At 41.8% G+C, this 21,301-nt stretch overlaps 1 protein-coding gene across 1 annotated transcript in view; it reads right to left on the bottom strand.

Annotated features, from left to right (window-relative positions):
* Positions 1-17,841, bottom strand: part of LOC124007074 (tumor necrosis factor receptor superfamily member 10A-like) — a 37,744-nt gene extending 19,903 nt beyond the window's left edge. The window contains exon 1 of the mRNA XM_046317356.1: positions 17,592-17,841. Coding sequence (XP_046173312.1) covers positions 17,592-17,624 — 33 coding nt within the window. The 5' untranslated portion in view covers positions 17,625-17,841. The remainder of the gene's footprint in view (positions 1-17,591) is intronic.
* Between the last annotated feature and the right edge of the window lie 3,460 nt (positions 17,842-21,301).

Raw genomic sequence — 21,301 nt, 5'->3', positions numbered from 1 at the left:
TCAGCTTTTATTTCTTTCATCACATTCCCAGTGGGTCAGACATTTAAATAATCTATTAGTATTTGGTAGCGTTGCCTTTAAATTGTTTAACTTGGGTCAAACATTTTGGGTAGCCTTTCACAAGCTTCCCACAATAAGTTGGGTGAATTTTGGACCATTCCTCCTGACAGAGCTGGTGTAACTGAGTCAGGTTTGTAGGCCTCCTTGCTCGCACACGTTTTTTTCAGTTCTGCCCACACATTTTCTATGGGATTGAGGGCTTTGTGATGGCCACTCCAATACCTTGACTTTGTTGTCCTTAAGCCATTTTGCCATAACTTTGGAAGTATGCTTGGGGTCATTGTCCATTTGGAAGACCCATTTGCGACCAAGCTTTAACTTCCCGACTGATGTCTTGAGATGTTGCTTCAATATATCCACATAATTTTCCACCCTCATGATGTCATCTATTTTGTGAAGTGCACCAGTCCCTCCTGCAGCAAAGCATCCCCACAACATGATGCTGTCGCCCCCATGCTCCACGGTTGGGATGGTGTTCTTTGGCTTGCAAGCCTCTCCCTTTTTCCTCCAAACATAACGATGGTCATTATGGCCAAACAGTTCTATTTTTGTTTCATCAGACCAGAGGACATTTCTCAAAAAAGTACGATATATGTCCCCATGTGCAGTTGCAAACCGTATTCTGGCTTTTTTATGCCGGTTTTGGAGCAGTGGCTTCTTCCTTGCTGAGCGGCCTTTCAGGTTATGTCGATATAGGACTCGTTTTATTGTGGATATGGATACTTTTGTACCTGTTTCTTACAGCATCTTCACAAGGTCCTTTGGTTGATTGGCTGATTTCTTTTGATTTTCCCATGATGTTAAGCAAAGAGGCACTGAGTTTGAAGGTAGGGCTTGAAATACAGCCACAGGTACACCCCCAATTGACTCAAATGATGTCAATTAGCCTATCAGAAGCTTCTAAAGCCATGACATAATTTTTGGGAATTGTCAAGTCAACTTCTGACCCACTGGAATTATGAAACAGTGAATTATAAGTGGAATAATGTCTGTAAACACTTGCCAAAACTCTAGTTTGTTAACAAGTCATGTGGGGAGTGGTTGAAAAATGAGTTTTAATGACTCCAACCTAAGTGTATGTAAACTTCCGACTTCAACTGTATATTTGTTACAGCTCAATTAAAATAATCTCGGACGACCAACTGCCTAACGACCAAACAGTCGACCAGTTGAAGAATTGGGGTCAGCCCTAGTATACAGGTTTACACCATGTACTGGTCTTAAATTAAGGTGTGGAGTGCGGAGTGCATGAGTCATTCAGTACAGTTGAAATAGGATTCTGGCAATGTTGAATGGCCTGGTGGCATCACTGTTCTGGTGTTCAGAGAAGAAAGACATGAAGGGAGTTAAAAACAGATTGCATTTGTCACAATGTTGCTTCCGTCTCCTTGCACCAATATTTGTCCCCCGCATAGTCAAACAGATGAGAGTTCAAAGCTCATCCAAACCATTTCAACCTATTCAAAATGTCATATTGGTTAAACCTATTGTCTTGGACGACCATGATCCTCCCTAGTAAGGAGATAAGATATCTTATAGCTGAAGCACGTTGCTGCCGATAACAGATTGATTCCCATCATCCCAGTAAATCCATTCATGTGCTAGATAATAACAGGGCATGGATGGAGGGACAGAAAAGAATACGGACTTTAGCGTGTCCCCCGGGCACGGGTGTTTGTTCACACACCTTTTCATCGTGTCATTGTGAGAAGGCCCTATTCACGGCCGAACAACACGCTTTAGTCCCTGTACTTCAAATGACCCACATTCTTAAAGCCGGGCTCTTTGACTGGGCTGACATGCGACACCACCACGAACCGCCTCGGACGTAACGCGAACCTTCCCATGTAAATGAGCGGCCTAGTTTTGGCTCTCTTGTACCCCGCCTTGTCCAACCTCCGACCCCCATACCTCGCACACAGGGCTCAGTTTAATCGAACCCATCAATTTTTACACAATAGCTCTTATTTTTCCCATGGTCAAATTAAATGACAGATATATGGAAGTCACGGAGCACAGATACATGCACCGAATATTGTGGATAGTCAGAATAATCTAATAGTTTGTTTAAAATGTTTACTTTTTAAGAAGAACATTTTCCCTAATAATCCTGTTTACATGGACATGTCTGAAATCAAAAACGTTTGTTAATGCAGAACATTGCCAAATCAAAATAAACACTCTACTACAGTGACCATGTTATTTTTGTGAAGCATATTTGATTCTGAGATCGGACATATAAAGTTTCTGTGTGAAAACTATTTCTAAGATGCACACTTTCAGTTTTTCTAAACTCACTTAATTTGCGCATAACAGAGAGACTTGTGCTGCCGGTGTGGCACAGGTGCAGATCAAATACACCACTGGAATTCCATTTAAACTGTTTATATGTCCTAATTATTTGAACGATTGAATTGAACGATTGTTTTCGAAAACCAGGAGTTTGAATCGGCATGAGCTTACTTTGATTTTGACCGTATGCCGATGAAGATAAGGTATGTGAGGTGTTTTCATGACTATTTCCATTCTCGGCCATCTGCCATAATCAGTTTAATATTGAATTATCAGTGTGCATGTAAACATACAATTTTGGGTACTATAAAAAAAAATGTATAGTACCAATAGTAGGTGGACTTTCCTCAAAAGGTAGAGTTACCGTTTTCTGAATAAGTCTGTGTGTGCACGGGCAGTAACTGGTAAACAAAGATGCTGGAGAAACATAGGGTTCCAAGCTGGTTCTCTGGCTGTCCCCATAGGACAACCCTTTTTGGTTCCATGTTCTACTTGGAACCAACAAGGGTTCTTCAAAGGGTTCTCCTATGGGGACAGCTAAAGAACCCTTCTAGGTGACACGTTTTTTCCTGTGTGTAGCAACGGTTGCAATGGTATTATAAAAACTCCACATTGTCTATGACAACCAACAGAAGCTCATCACAACACACCAATTCTTACACGTGTCTCTTGGGGTCAATCTTCTCCGGGTGAACCAGGGGCATTCCTGGAACACTAGTGGGTTTTGACCCCTGACTAACAGACTGGAGTTGACCCCTGACTAACAGACTGGAGTTGACTTCTGACTAACAGACTGGAGTTGACTTCTGACTAACAGACTGGAGTTGACCCCAGACTAACAGACTGGAGTTGACCCCAGACTAACAGACTGGAGTTGACCCCTGACTAACAGACTGGAGTTGACCCCTGACTAACAGACTGGAGTTGACCCCTGACTAACAGACTGGAGTTGACCCCTGACTAACAGACTGGAGTTGACTTCTGACTAACAGACTGGAGTTGACTTCTGACTAACAGACTGGAGTTGACTTCTGACTAACAGACTGGAGTTGACTTCTGACTAACAGACTGGAGTTGACTTCTGACTAACAGACTGGAGTTGACTTCTGACTAACAGACTGGAGTTGCTTCCTGTCAGACTAAGGTTGACTCCTGACTGACAGGCTGATGTTGACAACAGAGTTGACTCCTGACTAAGCTCCTGTCACTCCTCACTTGGTTCTCTGGAAGGTGGTCATGTCTTGTTGTTCACGGGGAGATTCCTGGCCGGTGCAGCCCTGCTGCGCAGCCATCATGCCTCTTGATGGCTCTCTCCTTCTCCTCCCTTCCACCTCCTCTCCCCGTTCTATCTTTCCACAGGCACAGGGAGGCAGAGCGGAGGGGCCGACGACCGGCAGAGCACTCACAATCACACCATTTAGCTTTATCCAAACACAGAGCCTCTTCACACTTACTACACTTTTCCTATAAATACCGTCAACTGCACATATTACTCAAATGTAAACTTGCATACTTGCTAGGCATCGGTCACTACCTCCGGAGTTTACTTTGGAGCAGGGCACTGCGAACAGAATTGTCTCGTTGAGCCAACACCCCTACAGTATAAATGGTCACAGCAGAGCAATGTTTTTTCAAATAGCTCAAATGTTGACATTTTCCTAACATTCAAGACTTGTTTTATTGAGGTTTTACCTGAAATTGCAGTAACAGTCTGTTACATTCTGAAATGGCCACAGTAGCTGCCGGCTACACTGAGCCACGTAAAACTACGGAAGCCCATCCCCACCAAAAACATGTCAAATGTAGATCATACAAATAGGATATGTTTTAACAATGTATGATGATTTCAGAGGTGGCACCACAGGTCCCAGAGTGGTGGGGGGAATCTCTTTCACCACTCCACTCCACAGACTCTTCTTCATATCTCGCAGTGGGAAAAGGGCGAGAGGGCGAGAGAGCGAGAGGGCGAGAGGGCGAGAGAGATTGCAGGCACAAACAGAGAACGAGCGAGAGGGGGAGAGAGGATTATAACAGCTTGTAAGATTGTATAGAGGGAGTAAAAGAGTTGGGTGTGTGACTGAGGCCGTGTGAAAAAGAAGGCAAGCGGGGGAAATGACAGTGTGCAAGTATGTGTTCATTTTCTGAAATTTGTGAGAGGGAAAGAAGGAAAAAAAGAAGAAAAACACAACCAGGGAAAGGAGAGAGGAGAGCTTGAGCCATGCATTGGAACCACATCATATAAAAATAAGTAGTGAAACCATGGCGAATCCCACAGACAGTAATCAGGCTTGCTTAGAAGGGTAACCATGGTTATGTGCCCAATCAAAAGCCAGGTGGCCTGTCTATACTGGAAAGAACACACACACACACACACAGGGCTGCTGAACGGTGACGTCATTTCCTGTCTGGGTGCATTCTTGGGCCTGTGGATCACTAGATTCCGCCATTCAGCAGCCATCCCATCCTCACAGACAAACCTGTTCTTCTCTCAGCAGTTTATAGGCGCCCCACAGATGGGAAAGTTCACTTTATGGGGAGGAGGAATATCTAACAATGGAATTTTCCCATTGAGCCATGGCCATCAGAGAGTAAGAGTTCCTTGTGTGTCTGATGTGTGCTGCTCAAGTGTTGAATTGGGGAAAAGCAATGGTGGAAAAGGACCCAATTGTCATACTTGAGAAAAAGTAAAGATACCTTAATAGAAAATGCCTTCGGTAAAAGTAAAAGTCACCCAGTAAAATACTAACTGAGTAAAAGTCTATATTTGGTTTAAAATGTACTTAAGTATCAAAAGTAAAAGTAAAAATCATGTTAAATTCAGATGCATTATATTAAGCTAACCAGACGAAGCCATTTTCTTATTTTCTTAATTGACGGATAGCCAGAGTTACGCTCCAACATTACTTACAAATGAAGCATGTGTGCTTAGTGAGTCTGCCAGATCAGAGGCAGTAGGGATGATCTGTTGATAAGTGCGGGAATTATTTTTTTATGTTACCTTTATTTAACCAGGCAAGTCAGTTAAGAACACATTCTTATTTTCAATGACGGCCTGGGAACAGCAGGTTAACTGCCTTGTTCAGCGGCAGAACGACAAGATGTGTACCGTGTCAGCTCAGGGATACGATCTTGCAACTTCTCGGTTACTAGTCCAACGCTCCAACCACTAGGCTACTTGGACCACTTTCATATCCTGCTTAGCATTGCAAATGTAACAAGTACTTTTGGGTGTCAAGGAAAATGGATGGAGTATTCTCTTTATGAATATGTAGTGAAGTAAAAATGAAAGTAGTCAGAAATATAAATAGAAAAGTAGAGATACCCCCAAAAACTAAGTAGTACTTTAAAGTATTTTTAAGTACTTTACACCACTGGAAAACATCTGTATTCTGCACAAAATCACTTCTGTACAAGTACACTAAGCACTTGGTATGAAACTGAGTAGACTGACACATTGTACAGTACATCAAGTCCTAAATGCACCAACATTACAGCTACAAAGCTATTCTTTCCCACAGGCCACTTTACACACATCTTTTCATATCACACTGGTTACTTCCTTGTAGTTACAGTACCCTGGTATAATGACTAAAAATGCTAAGTGCTGCAGAAGACATTATCCCTCACCATACACTTATCTAAACACTAGACAGCAAACACACCAATGACCCCTCCACCACATTCTCTCTCTCTGTCACACACACACACACACACACACACACACACACACACACACACACACACACACACACACACACACACACACACACACACACACACACACACACACACACACACACACACACACACACACACACACACACACACACACACACACACCAGCCGCAATGTGGTATATGTTTCGTAAGGAAGAGGACCAGAGTGGCCACCTCAACCTCAGTGTTGAGAGAGAGCCCTCCAAGTCCTAAAGCCACAATCCCCTGCCTCTGGCAGCCCACCAATACTAAATACTCTAGTGTTGTACAGTACAGCAGACATCCTGCCCTGCACATGGCAGACAGAGCGAGAGAGAGAGAGAGAGAGAGAGAGAGAGAGAGAGAAAATGAATGGACTGTAGCCTATCTGAGCATCATTGAGCCTCACTCTCAACCAGTTCCTGTCACTTCATTCGGGTACTTCCAAATTGCCCTGGCACATTCAACACATGCCGCCGTGAACACTGAGATTGTATTTATTGCTGAATGACAGGACCCCCTTTCAGTGGAGCAAGTTATCAATGTGGCATTTACAGGGGTTTAATTGGGTCGTACAGTGAGCCTCGTTATCTCAGGGAGAGCGAGGGAAAGACACACACGTACGCTCACACACACAAGTGAGCACAGTGTACACACACATGCACTCACAGTAGAAGGGCCAAGGGAGAATGTACTTTATTTGATACAGGACAGATGATTTCAATCATCGCCGTATCTGATATAAGGAGCAGCATGCTGTACCTCATTACGCCCCTGGATCCGGAGAGTGGGAGATTTGGGACCCTGACCCTCCTCCGTATCCCAATCATGCCTTTCCCATTAGCCTTGCCTATTCTCTCATCTATTTATCTGGGAGGGAAATACGTGACAGTGGGAATACGGAACACCCATCCGCTCAGATTAACTGGACAGGCGGATGGAGGAAACAGGCCCTGTTACGGAGGTTCCGATTAGTCAAGGAACGTATTGCTAAGAGGAAGGTAGGCTGAGATGAAGAGACACAGAAAGTGGAGAGACACTTAAAGGGACACTTCGCATGGAAATTATTGTTTGACAGATGTTTCGAAATCGCAAAAGTCGATGTCAAATCAAATCAAATTGTATGGGTCACATACACGTGTTTAGCAAATGTTATTGTGGGTGTAGCAAAATGTTTCTAACAAGTAATTTCTAACAATTTCACAACATATACCCAATACACGCAAATACACGCAAATAAGTAAGTAAGTAAGGAATGGAATTAAGAATGTATAAATATATGGATGAGCAATGTCAGAGCGGCATAGACTAAGATACCGTAGAATAGTATAGAATACAGTATATACATATGAGATGAGTAATGCATAGACTAAGATACAGTAGAATAGTATAGAATACAGTAGATACATATGAGATTAGTAATACATAGACTAAGATACAGTAGAATAGTATAGAATACAGTAGATACATATGAGATGAGTAATACATAGACTAAGATACAGTAGAATAGTATAGAATACAGTATATACATATGAGATGAGTAATACATAGACTAAGATACAGTAGAATAGTATAGAATACAGTATATACATATGAGATGAGTAATACATAGACTAAGATACAGTAGAATAGTATAGAATACAGTAGATACATATGAGATGAGTAATACATAGACTAAGATACAGTAGAATAGTATAGAATACAGAATATACATATGAGATGAGTAATACATAGACTAAGATACAGTAGAATAGTATAGAATACAGTATATACATATGAGATGAGTAATGCATAGACTAAGATACAGTAGAATAGTATAGAATACAGTATATACATATGAGATGAGTAATGCATAGACTAAGATACAGTAGAATAGTATAGAATACAGTATATACATATGAGATGAGTAATACATAGACTAAGATACAGTAGAATAGTATAGAATACAGTATATACATATGAGATGAGTAATGCATAGACTAAGATACAGTAGAATAGTATAGAATACAGTAGATACATATGAGATTAGTAATACATAGACTAAGATACAGTAGAATAGTATAGAATACAGTAGATACATATGAGATGAGTAATACATAGACTAAGATACAGTAGAATAGTATAGAATACAGTATATACATATGAGATGAGTAATACATAGACTAAGATACAGTAGAATAGTATAGAATACAGTATATACATATGAGATGAGTAATACATAGACTAAGATACAGTAGAATAGTATAGAATACAGTAGATACATATGAGATGAGTAATACATAGACTAAGATACAGTAGAATAGTATAGAATACAGTATATACATATGAGATGAGTAATACATAGACTAAGATACAGTAGAATAGTATAGAATACAGTATATACATATGAGCTGAGTAATGCAAGATATGTAAACATTACTAAAGTGACTAGTGTTCCATTTATTCAAGTGGCCAGTGATTTCAAGTCTATGTCCAGGGGGGAGAACAAATATTTGATACACTGCCGATTTTGCAGGTTTTCCAACTTACAAAGCATGTAGAGGTCTGTAATTGTTATCATAGGTACACTTCAACTGCGAGAGACGGAATCTAAAACAAAAATCCAGAAAATCACATTGTATGATTTTTCAGTAATTCATTTGCATGGGCGGTAAAGCAAATGGAAGTGGGTCTAGGGTGACAGGTAAGGTAGAGGTGTCCTGGGTCTAGGGTGACAGGTAAGGTAGAGGTGTCCTGGGTCTAGGGTGACAGGTAAGGTAGAGGTGTCCTGGGTCTAGGGTGACAGGTAAGGTAGAGGTGTCCTGGGTCTAGGGTGACAGGTAAGGTAGAGGTGTCCTGGGTCTAGGGTGACAGGTAAGGTAGAGGTGTCCTGGGTCTAGGGTGACAGGTAAGGTAGAGGTGTCCTGGGTCTCAAGATGTCAAGAGGAGTTTGCGTCCCATGCCATATTTTATGTAGATCTAGCTATGTCCTAATAGCAAACGAATAAGAAATGTCTAAATTCCCTAATTTCATTTAGTGTCTATTTTACCCCCATTTATTTAGGGTTGCGATATAGTTGGACAGAAACAGTCCCTTATCCATTGTAAATGTGCCAATAGATAGATGAGGGATGGTGTCTTGTGGGTCAATTGCTTATAATCACTGTATTAGGCCAGTTTTACAACTTCCTGGGGACCTATATTATAAGTCTTCACATGACACAACGTTCAACTATTACTCATCCCAGTCACCCCTAAACAAAGTACCTGACTAAGAACAAAACCCTTCGTGGTTTGTGTCTTGAATTACTGAAAGACCAAAACTAAAAGACAACAACAAAAAACAAGGTATTTGTTGTGGGTTTTTCAGTTTGACTGTTCTTTAGGACACAAACCACATCTTGTTCTTAGTCTGTTCAGACTACAGGTCGACCAATTAATCGGAATGGCCGATTAATTATGGCCGATTTCAAGTTTTCATAACAAAATCGGTATTTTTGGGCGCCGATTTGACGATTTTAAAATTGATTTTAATATATATTTTTGTATACCTTTATTTAACTAGGCAAGTCAGTTAAGAACACATTCTTATTTTCAATGACGGCCTAGGAATGGTGGGTTAACTGCCTCGTTCAGGAGCAGAACAACAGATTTTCAGCTTGTCGGCTCGGGGGACCCAATCTTGCAGCCTTACAGTTAACTAGTCCAACACAATAACAACCTGCCTCTCTCTCGTTGCACTCCACAAGGAGACTGCCTGTTACGCGAATGCAGTAAGCCAAGGTAAGTTGCTAGGTAGCATTAAACTTAACTTATAAAAAACAATCATAATCACTAGTTAACTACACATGGTTGATGATATTAGTCCTATAATTCCTATAATAACTACAACCTAAAACTTCTTACCTGGGAATATTGAAGACTCATGTTAAAAGGAACCACCAGCTTTCATATGTTCTCATATTCTGAGCAAGGAACTGAAACGTTAGCTTTCTTACATAGCACATATTGCACTTTTACGTTCTTCTCCAACACTTTGTTTATGCATTATTTAAACCAAATTGAACATGTTTCATTATTTATTTGAGGCTAAATTGATTTTATTGATGTATTATATTAAGTTAAAATAAGTGTTCATTCAGTATTGTTGTAATTGTCATTTTTACAAATATCTATTTTTTTAAATCGGCAGATTAATCGGGTATCGGCTTTTTTGGTCTGCCAATAATCAGTATCGGCGTTGAAAAACCATAATCGGTCGACCTCTAGTTCAGACCCTTGCTCTCTTATTTTGTTCTACCTATAAATCCATGGAAACATTAGGTAACCTTCAACACCATTACAAAACACTGCCTTGTAGCCAAATGTACAATACCGTATATCAATTACACGTTTGACTGAGAACACACGTATACGTATAGCAACATTTCTCATGGCAGTGTATAATTAAGAAAGTCATCCATTCATGTTTTGATGACACACCACTCCTTTACTTTAGTTTCTCTCCTCCTTTAAATCTGGAAATTCCTGAATGTGAGTGTATTTAATTGACTCGTGTCACTCTGAGTAAGCTCATACTAAACTACTTTGCCATTCAAACCCACATAGATAACCCTGGCAAGATGCTGAAAGTCAACTGGTCTTCTACTTGAGAGATAAATCCTGCTGTTCTTTTAAAGCTGGGAGGAGAAGACATGCTCTGGTCTTTCAGTACTAAACCAGGTGACATTCTGTATGCGTTACGCATACCTCTTCTGTGGTAGGGGTCTGGGGTATGGTACATCACAGCTTGTATCATTAAGAACAAGTTACTCATCCACCACAGCTATTATTCATCAGACACTTAGAAAACAGGGATCCAAAATGGTTCTTTGACTGTCCCCATAGAAGAACTCGTTTTGGTTCCAGATTGAACTCTTTTGGGTTCCATGTAGAACCGTCGGTGGTTCCATGTAGAACCGGGTTCTTCAAAGGGTTCTCCTATGGGGACAGCCAAAGAACCCTTTTGGGTTCTAGATAGCACCTTTTTCCTAAGAGTGTAACAAAGACATATGGGGGGGGTGAATGTTTGACTTTGTTTTTTTGAGAAACAGCACAGACAAATATGAAGCAGTACATAAAGCTACCAAAAAGATACAACAATAACCACAACACACGCACAGTTGCACACACACACACAAAAAACATTACACGAAGCCGGCAAAATACAATGACACACATTGAGTTTCCCCAGTCACACGCACAGCGTATCAGTAGGGAGCGTGTGAAACGGTGGGGCCCCCTCCTCCCAGGGAGTACAGGAAGGCCCAGACAATGCAGAGGCTTCATGCCGGGTTCAGCTCCTCTCTCTCTCTCTCTCTTTCCATCTTTCTCCCTCTCTCTAGTCCTTCTAGTCAAGGCCGGGCCCGAGAGCCACTGGGCCGTATCCGCTCCGGCAGTTATTTATACTCAGGGAACACACACACACACACACACACACACACACACACACACACACACACACACACACACACACACACACACACACACACACACACACACACACACACACACACACACACACACACACACACACACACACACACACACCTGTACCATAGCACATTGTATTTGTGTGTGCCTGTGTGTGACGCTGGGTGTGTGACGCTGGGTTTACAGTGAGTGACATGTTAGGTTCGTTGGTTAGTTGGCTTTCACCTCAGTGCGAGGTGTAAACAACAACCTTTGTGACGTTAGTTATGACGAAATTCCCGCTCAAAGCCAAACACTTGTGGTTGGTGACATGACTGAACAATGAGACTCTGAGTGACCACAAGAAGTCTGACTCGATGAAGTGTGAGAAAGAAGTGCACTGTAATGTCTAAGAGCTGTGGTAAGGAGACTCAAACAGGTGTTCCATCGAGTTAACTACTCTTTACGGACAAAGAGTTGGACTTTCTGTGCAACTAGCTTCGCGGTAACACCATACTTAGCCAACTCAACCTATTAGACTGAGTTGACCCTTTTTTTTGCCTTCATTTTAGAGCAGAGTTATGTTCTTTTTTAACTCGTTTAATATCACATTTGCCCGAGTTAGAAAGGAATGACACAGATATAGGTGGACTGTTGAAAGTGCGTCGCGCGCGAGAGAGAAAGATTCGAAGACGGAGAGAAAGAGAAGAGTGACTCACTCACAAATCTCTTTAGAGAATCCCGAATCCATTAACTTGTTCCAAAGACAATCACATTAGCTCCTTAACAGGGGTGTCTCCAAGTAAAAAGCTATTCGAAGCCCCTGGACACTTTATAGTCTTCTCCATAAACACATCAGAGGAAAAATTCAGACTATGTGTCTGGGCCAACAGATCTACAGGGTCTAAGTGACTATCTCAACGTGTGATTTATGTCTTTGTAAACACTATCCCAACCTAAGAACAAAGGTTGGGTCTCATTCAACATCCTCTGAACATTTGAGCATTTTTTGGGGGGGGTCTAAGATCTAGGAGGGAAAAATACATAGAGAACTATGGCAGGGTTGCAAGACAACTTTGAGACAGTTTGAACTCACATTTTAAACAGAACTGTGGCCACTATCAATGATAGCATATGCCCTCCCAGTCACGGTTACGGATGTCTGTGTTCAATTCAGACTGGTGATAATTCTGACATCACAAACTGTCTGAGTTTTCTTGAATTCAGCTCTAGTTGAACTAGTAGGCTACTTTACTAGTTCAGTAGATCTATACATTACTAATACAGTCCAGTCAGAGAAATGAGTTATTTACACTGTAAAGCACTGTGATGGTAAATGAATCCCCAAAGAAACAAACCACGTAGTTTCCATTTGACTATGTTATTTATTAATAAATACCTGGTAACTGTACCATGAAATAAAGTACAAGGTTCAATAACTACACTCAGTGGCCAGTTTATTAGGGACACCATCCCGTTCTCAAAAATGGTTCACTACTCGAGATAGTGAGTCACGTGGCCTTGGCTTGCTATATAAAGCAGGCCGACAGGCATTGAGGCATTCAGTTACTATTAGATTGAATGTTAGAATGGGCAAAACTAGTGACCTAAGCGACTATGAGCGTGGCATGATTGTCGGTGCCAGGCTCGCAGGGATCCAGTATCTCAGAAATGGCATCCTGGGTTTTTCACGCATGACAGTGTCTAAGGTTTACTGAGAATGGCGCGACAAACAAAAAACATCCAGTTAGTGGCAGTCCTCTGGGCAAAAACAGCTCGTTGATGAGAGAGGTAGAGAATGGCAAGACGAATCCCGGTTCCTGTTGCGTCATGCTGATGGCAGAATCAGGATTTGGCGTAAGCAGAGTCCATGGCCCCATCCTGCCTGGTGTCAACGGTACAGGCTGGTGGCGGTGGTGTAATGGTATGGGGGAACGTTTTCCTGGCACACGTTAGTTACCTTGATTGAGCAACGTTTCCATGCCCCAAATAATTCAGGTTGTTCTGGAGGCAAAGGGGGTCTGGCCCGGTACTAGATGAGTGTACCTAATAAATTGGCCAGTGTATGTATCCTGAGTAACAGGTCATTGCTGGATGACAACTGCATCAAACAAATCGGTCTACTGTAGTGAAGGCAATTTTAGAATATAAGAGCAACTTCAAATACATCAAACACGTCTTGGCATGTTCCTCAGTTTGAGCAGGTGTCATAAAGTCTGTCTGTCTGTCTGTCTGTCTGTCTGTCTGTCTGTCTGTCTGTCTGTCTGTCTGTCTGTCTGTCTGTCTGTCTGTCTGTCTGTCTGTCTGTCTGTCTGTCTGTCTGTCTGTCTGTCTGTCTGTCTGTCTGTCTGTCTCTCTCCGTCTCTCTCTCTCTCCGTCTCTCTCTCTCCGTCTCTCCCTCTCCGTCTCTCCCTCTCCCTCTCTCTCTCTCTCCGTCTCTCTCTCTCCGTCTCTCTCTCTCCGTCTCTCTCTCTCTCTCTCTCTCTCTCTCTCTCTCTCTCTCTCTCTCTCTCTCTCTCTCTCTCTCTCTCTCTCTCTCTCTCTCTCTCTCTCTCTGTCTTCTCTCCGTCTTTCTCCGTCTTTCTCCGTCTTTCTCTCTGTCTCTGTCTCTGTCTCTGTCTCTCTATGTGTCTACAGGAGCTACAGTACACAGGAAACTGAGTCATACATAAGGTGTGGGCAATAGGTGTATTTCCTGATAAATCTTGTTGAACACATGACGTCAATCTAACATTTACAACAGATAAACAAGTCTTTGTCAAAGGCTATTTAGTGGCTGAGATCTTTGACGGCCTGGAACCCGTGGTTGAGTCAATAAAGGAACATGTCACCTTCACTAATCCTTATCAACAACTTTGAATTAGGAATTTTGAGTAACGTAGAATGAATTTCAAAGTACGTAGAATGTCTCTTCAATGGCGTAAATATTAAAGCATCACTTCCTTTGTTCTGGTTCTCGGTGAAAGAAATTATAGTGTGAAATTACATTTGACACCGTCACAGCTGTTCCCCACATGCTTCCTCTTACTTTCTGAGGTTTGATATGAACTCTAATTGACAACAGAACAGAGAGACGTGTGAGTGAATGTTGACACATGCCTTCTTATTACAATGCTTGCACTGGGGTTGCATTGTAATGTAGGCTGTAGTCTGCATGTGACTTCTCTACTTTATCCATGCAGGTGCTTGCAGTGGAATGTAAGAGGTGCCAGCCTGGTACCATTCTATTTCACTATACCAGAGATGGTATTCAAAAATACAATCCTGAAATGCTTTTGTGTTACCTTCAGAAACACAACCAAATGATTATTTTTGCCACAGTATATATGACATTTATTACACTCTTAGAATTTTCGCAGTCAGAATGACAGCTCATTAGCTTGAAGGGAGGTCCCTCAAGGCCCAGCGGTTCTCGTGTTAAAGAGACATTCTAAAATGCGGTTCTAGTGTTAAAGAGACATTCTAAAATGTGGTTCTCGTGTTAAAGAGACATTCTAAAATGTGGTTCTCGTGTTAAAGAGACATTCTAAAATGCGGTTCTCGTGTTAAAGAGACATATTCTAAAATGTGGTTCTCGTGTTAAAGAGACATTCTAAAATGCGGTTCTCGTGTTAAAGAGACATTCTAAAATGTGGTTCTCATGTTAAAGAGACATTCTAAAATGCGGTTCTCGTGTTAAAGAGACATTCTAAAATGTGGTTCTCGTGTTAAAGAGACATTCTAAAATGTGGTTCTCGTGTTAAAGAGACATTCTAAAAAGCGGTTCTCCTGTTAAAGAGACATTCTAAAATGCAGTTCTCGTGTTAAAGAGACATTCTAAAATGCAGTTCTTGTTAAAGAGACATTCTAAAATGCGGTTCTCGTGTTAAAGAGACATATTCTAAAATGCGGTTCTCGTGTTAAAGAGACATATTCTAAAATGCGGTTCTAGTGTTAAAGAGACATATTCTAAAATGCGGTTCTAGAGAATAGGCCTATGTTTTCCACGTGACCAATATCTACCGTGAAGTAGCAGAAACAATCACTCTGTTGGCCAATAACCTAAGCAACACTTTTAACTTGTTCTTCTACTAATATAGAAGTAGTAGGTAGGCCTATAAATCCTTGATGCTAGTCTTCTTTTGTTGTTGACCTCAGAGATTTCCTGTGTGAACCCACACCAAGATAACATCTCGTGTAAAAGAGTGCGGGCTGGGCACGACTAGATTGATGCCACTGATCATCCGTAAATCGGTATTTACTAAAGGGACATGCACATACACTGCAGTCATTTGCAATGGAGATTAGTTAGGGGTTTTGAAAGTCCTCCGCCATCGTCCCCTAGCAACAAGCACTGACTGGTGAGAAGACTCCAGAAGTTTCTGTAGTTTACAGGAAAGATAAACAATGACATCGCCACACCAGAGAGCAAAGTCATTGTGTCTAAGTAGCGGAGCAATGCATGACTTCAAACTTGGATCTGGTGATTAGGCTATTCTGTCCAAAACAACCCCTGGGGCTGACTTGTAGAAATGGAAAAGTGATGTCCTTTTGTGTTGCCTACCCAACTGACAATAACCATTAACCAACTGACAATAAAATAGCAAATACCTCCAACCAATGGTTGTGTGGCAATAAATGAATCTGTTTGAATGGTATTTCCATGAACATTACACACAAATGGGTTGATCTTCCATATCGTCACACATTTAACAACAATCCCAACGTATTGATGTCTATGAATTTCTCATATTTAGTGTCAAACCCAAATGGTCTTTTATCCAAAGTGTTTCAGGTTTTACTGAGGCCATATTTATAGTGTCAGGCTTTGGCACTGCACAGCTGGGGAAAAAACAACAGCACAGCACTGAATGGCCCTTATTGTGTGGAATAAACTTTACACTGGCAGGACTTACTACCACTCTTACTTAAATATATAGGCATGTGTGTGTGTGTGTGTGTGTGTGTGTGTGTGTGTGTGTGTGTGTGTGCGTGCGTGCGTGCGTGTGTGTGTGTGTGTGTGTGTGTGTGTGTGTGTGTGCGCGCGTCTGTCTGTGTGCATGTGTGACCTAGGAATCTAGGACAGTTCAAATTCATTTTCCGCAATGTATTCATGAATATTGAAGCTGTGGTATTTTGCAGACCACATTTCTCTGCATACCAAGGGCTCTGTATACTTTGAGACTTCTAATAGAGAGGTGCTAAACCATGTTTTGATCGACATGGTGGCTTACATCGAAAGGTAGGCTTCGGCTATACTGTAGTGAGCTGTGTAAGTCGTAAGTAGGCGTACCCCCTAGTGACATCAAGGTAATAACTAGCCGATACATGAATATAAAACATATAATATAAAACATATAATTCAATCATGACAGCCATTTAGCCAATGTTTCAAACTGTTATAAGACACCCATTTAGAAGATGCCAGCAGGGTCTGTTTTTTTTTTGACCCAATGTCCAAGACAGTGCTGATGCCTGGGGGCTGAATTAATAGCGTGGGATCATGTTCAGCACCAGATGGTGACTGTTGTCAATGGGGGAAGGTTTCGAAATTATACACATGTACAGTAGAGTAGACTACAGTATAAACTTCCAATACCGTGTCCCAGTAAACAAACACACACCACTTCAAATGCGCAGCAGTTATCACGCCATGGTGTTCAACTCCACGTGGGCTACAACTTGAGACACTTCCCGAAAGTTATAGTTTAACCAATAAGTCTTGAGAAATGTTATCTAATGGATGGCTGAGATTGCAGTAGCCTATTGCTTCTCTTGATCAGCAGGCGCAGCCGCTGCCTGAGCGTGGCCCCTTGCCCGAGAGCAAGTTATACACTTCGGGTAAACTTAAATCTTCGTTTGTAACAGGTTATATCAATTATTTAATCTTCATAGCATCCATTGGCTACTATTTCAGCCGGAGTAAAAAATAAATTTAAAAAGACTTTGTATCGTTCATACTTTCAACTAATCACTTCAGTTCAACCAGTGGTCTTGACAGGCTGTAGGCTGCAATTATCGGCGACACACATATCGAATAAAGTGATTACACGTCTCACACATTTCGGTGTTATCAAAACATAATAGAACAACATAGTTGACTATGTGGCACGGCACAATATTTTATTTTCTTACCGAACTTTTGATGAACGTCAGATTGAAGTTCATCTTGGAACCCCCGAACTCAAGCGACTATCATCCGAAATTCAACCTCGTTATGAAATCTAAAACTTCCTCTAAAACACGACTACTTACAAAATAAAAACATTGTAAATAAAAAATCCGCTATTAAAACATCCGGTTGTTTCCATGCATTTAGTTATAAATGTTTTCAAAAAGATACCGAAGAGGTGTCAGCCTTGAGCACTCTCACTTGGGACAGTCCCACGACCAATGGCATACTTCTTTCAAAGACAGTCCTCTATACTCATTGACGTCATGCCCATACACCAATCACATAACTTCATTTGGAGTGAAAAAAAAACAAGAATGTCACTCCCAAGAGTTAATTTAGAATTAGGTTGACATCAATAAATATAATATTTTATGCACGTTGGAGTATTTTTTTTACATCTTTACATTTGAGTCATTTGCAGACGCTCCGATCCAGAACAATTTACAGGTGCAATAATGGTTAAGTGCCTGGCTCAAGGGCACATCAACAGATTTTCCCCCAAGTCGGGCTCAGGGATTCAAACCGGCTAACTTTTAATTACTGGCCCAACACTCTTAACCACGAGGGTACCTGCCATGTACTTCATTCATTCCAACATTTTGTGTTAAATATATTGCGGATCACAATGTTTGCCGATAATATCAAGTGTACTACATCTGAACCTTCTGTAACGTAGACCTACCTGAGGATCACCTGATTCATGAGGCGTAAACAATTGCACCCTGGGGAATTCCAACACTTGATTGCTTCTTTAAAGTAACTGTCCAGTGTTTCCAGATTTCTATGAAATATGATCAATAATTAAGTACAATACGAGTGAAATTGTTTTCCTTCCATATTATTTTGATTAAGTACGTGTACGTTAAAAAGCAGCTTTTCTGTTTTGGAATGGTGTGACCGTACCCCAGCAACAATGGTGTGGGCGTATACTGGTCATCAAAAATATTCACGTGTGTCGACCGCTGATTGACCAGCCCATCCTCGTCAGGAGGACGACATTGTCCTCTATGAGGAAGTAGCAAGCATTTTTGAAATGATCTGTTTGAGGTGGGAATTTTAAAAATGAGCTTTTTCTCCAATTCATGCTTTGGCCACAATTACGAGTATAGGATGAGTCAACAACATTAATTGGGTATGAGTTAACAGAATATGAACTTTTGAAAGTGAGATGTTCGCTGGATAGTTCTTTTAAAACGTAGGATCCATTCTGCCAGTGCCAGACAGTGAGGCAACAGTGATACTGTGCAATCAGCAAACCTGTGACTTTACTCAAGTACAGCGTAAAGAATTAGGAATTACTAGGTCAGTTCACTGGCTAGCCTACTTCCCTTTCATCTGTCTGTGAAGTATTTTTGACCATAAAATAAAAGAAGTGAAACTTAACTTACAGTAATTTAAATGAATCTGTTTGAACAGTATTTCCATGAGAAAGACTCTCAAAATTGGTTGATATTGCAAATTGTCACATAGTTAAAAACAATTCCAACCTATTTATGTCTATGAATTTCTCATATGTAGTGTCAATGTAAAGTGTTTTAGGTTTTCTGAGACCATATTTAAAGTGCCAGGCTTTGGCACTGCACAGCTGGGGGAAAAAACAACAGCACAGCACTGAATCGCCCTTTCTGTGGGAAATTAACTTTACACCGGCAGGACTTACTACGACTCTCAATTAAATGTAGATCTACAGTCCATCTCCAGAATGGTATAATTGTATAATTCAATCCCATTGGATAAACTCTGGCTTCCATTGGACATGTGTTTTGGGTGTCAAATAAGGTAAAGGCTTAGTCAAGCAACCCAAGATGCAAATTAGCTGTAGTTCCACAGGTAATGCCACATCTGTAGGTATGATTAGAACACTGTAGGCTCCAAACTTCACTCCTATGTGAATGACCAGACGCAACAGGTCTACAGAGTTCATATTGTTCACATTGACATCCTCCCTTGCTAGGCTAGGTTCTCCATGATAACTCAACCAGATGGTGAACAAGACTATATTGCAGCTTGATCATCGTATTGTGTGTAGCATTTAGTTTTGCCTGAGTTGTGCAGCATATGTATGAGTGTGTCTGGGTCCATGTTGACAACTGGTATGCCAACTATGCTAGGGGATGCTCCATAGACAAAAGACATGGAGAGAGTGAAGGAATGTCCTGCTACCCACTACACAAACTAAGACCACTGACCTCTGACTAAAACGGTTCTCTTTGGTACCTCGCCCTAACTCAGTCTGTTGTCCCCACTTGCTTCAAGATGTCCAGCATTGTTCACGTACCCAAGAAAGCTGAACTAAATGACTACTAGTGCCCGGTTGCACTCACCTCTGTCATCATGAAGTGCTTTGAGAGTCAAGTATCATATCACCGCCCAAACAGATCAATGCAATCGCCTTTGCACTGCACACTGCCCTATCCCACCTGGACAAGAGGAATACCCATGTGAGAATGCTGTTCATCAACTAAAGCTCTGCCTTCAATACCTTAGTGCCCTCCAAGCTTATCACTGGGTCTAAACACATCCCTGTGCAACTGGGTCCTTGACGTCCTGACAGGCTGACCCCAGGTGGTCATGGTAGGCAACAACACTTCCGCCACGCTGATCCTCAACACGTAGGCCCCCAGGGGTGTGTGCTCAGCCCCCTCTTGTACTCCCTTTTAACCATGACAGTGGTAGGCCTGATTACCAACAGCGACGAGACAGCCTACAGGGAGGAGCTTAGAGCCCTGGCAGAGTGGTGCCAGGAAAATAACCTCTCCCTCAATGTAAAATAAACAATGGAACTGACTGTGGACCACAGCAGACAGAAGCTGGAGCCAATCCACATTGATGGGGCTGCAGTGAACAGGGTCAAAAGCTTAAAAAATGTTTGGGCATGGACCCTAAGACCCTCACAAACTTCTACAGATGCACCATTGAGAGCATTCTGTTGAGCTACATCACTGCCTGGTACGGCAACTGCACAGCCCTCAACCGAATGGCTCTACAGAGGGTGTTGCAGTCAGCCCAACGGTGGCATGCTGCCTGTCCTCCAGAACATTTACAGCTCTCAGTGTCACAGGAAGGCCGAGAAGATCATCAAGGACCACCCGAGTCACGGTCTGTTCACTCCACTACCATCTAGCAGAAAGAGAAAGTACAGGTGCATCAATGCCGACACACACACACACACACACACACACACACACACACACACACACACACACACACACACACACACACACACACACACACACACACACACACACACACACACACACACACACACACACACACACACACACACACACACACACACACACACACAGCATGTATATAGAGACATAAAACACTAGACCGTTTCTTTTATACTGTTTTTCACAATGTGTATTTATATACTGTATTCTTCCCATAGCTCATTCTAAAGTACTGTACACTATATATACAAATGTATGTGGACGGACACCCCTTCAAATGACTGGATTTGGCTATTTCAGGTTGCAATACTCTCCACCAAGATCCTAACTGCCTCTGGAAGCAATGTCAGCACAATAACTGTTCGTAGGGAGCTTCATGAAACGGGTTTCCATGGCCGAGTAGCCGCATACAAGCCTAAAATCACCATGCCATATGTCCGCTGGAGTGTTGTAAAGCTCGCCGCCAATGGACCCTGCAGCAGTGAAAACAAGCT

This window comes from Oncorhynchus gorbuscha, linkage group LG20 (genome assembly GCF_021184085.1).
Source record: "Oncorhynchus gorbuscha isolate QuinsamMale2020 ecotype Even-year linkage group LG20, OgorEven_v1.0, whole genome shotgun sequence".
In the NCBI taxonomy this organism is placed as follows: Eukaryota; Metazoa; Chordata; class Actinopteri; order Salmoniformes; family Salmonidae; genus Oncorhynchus; species Oncorhynchus gorbuscha.
This window is presented reverse-complemented; position numbering and strand designations above follow the sequence as displayed.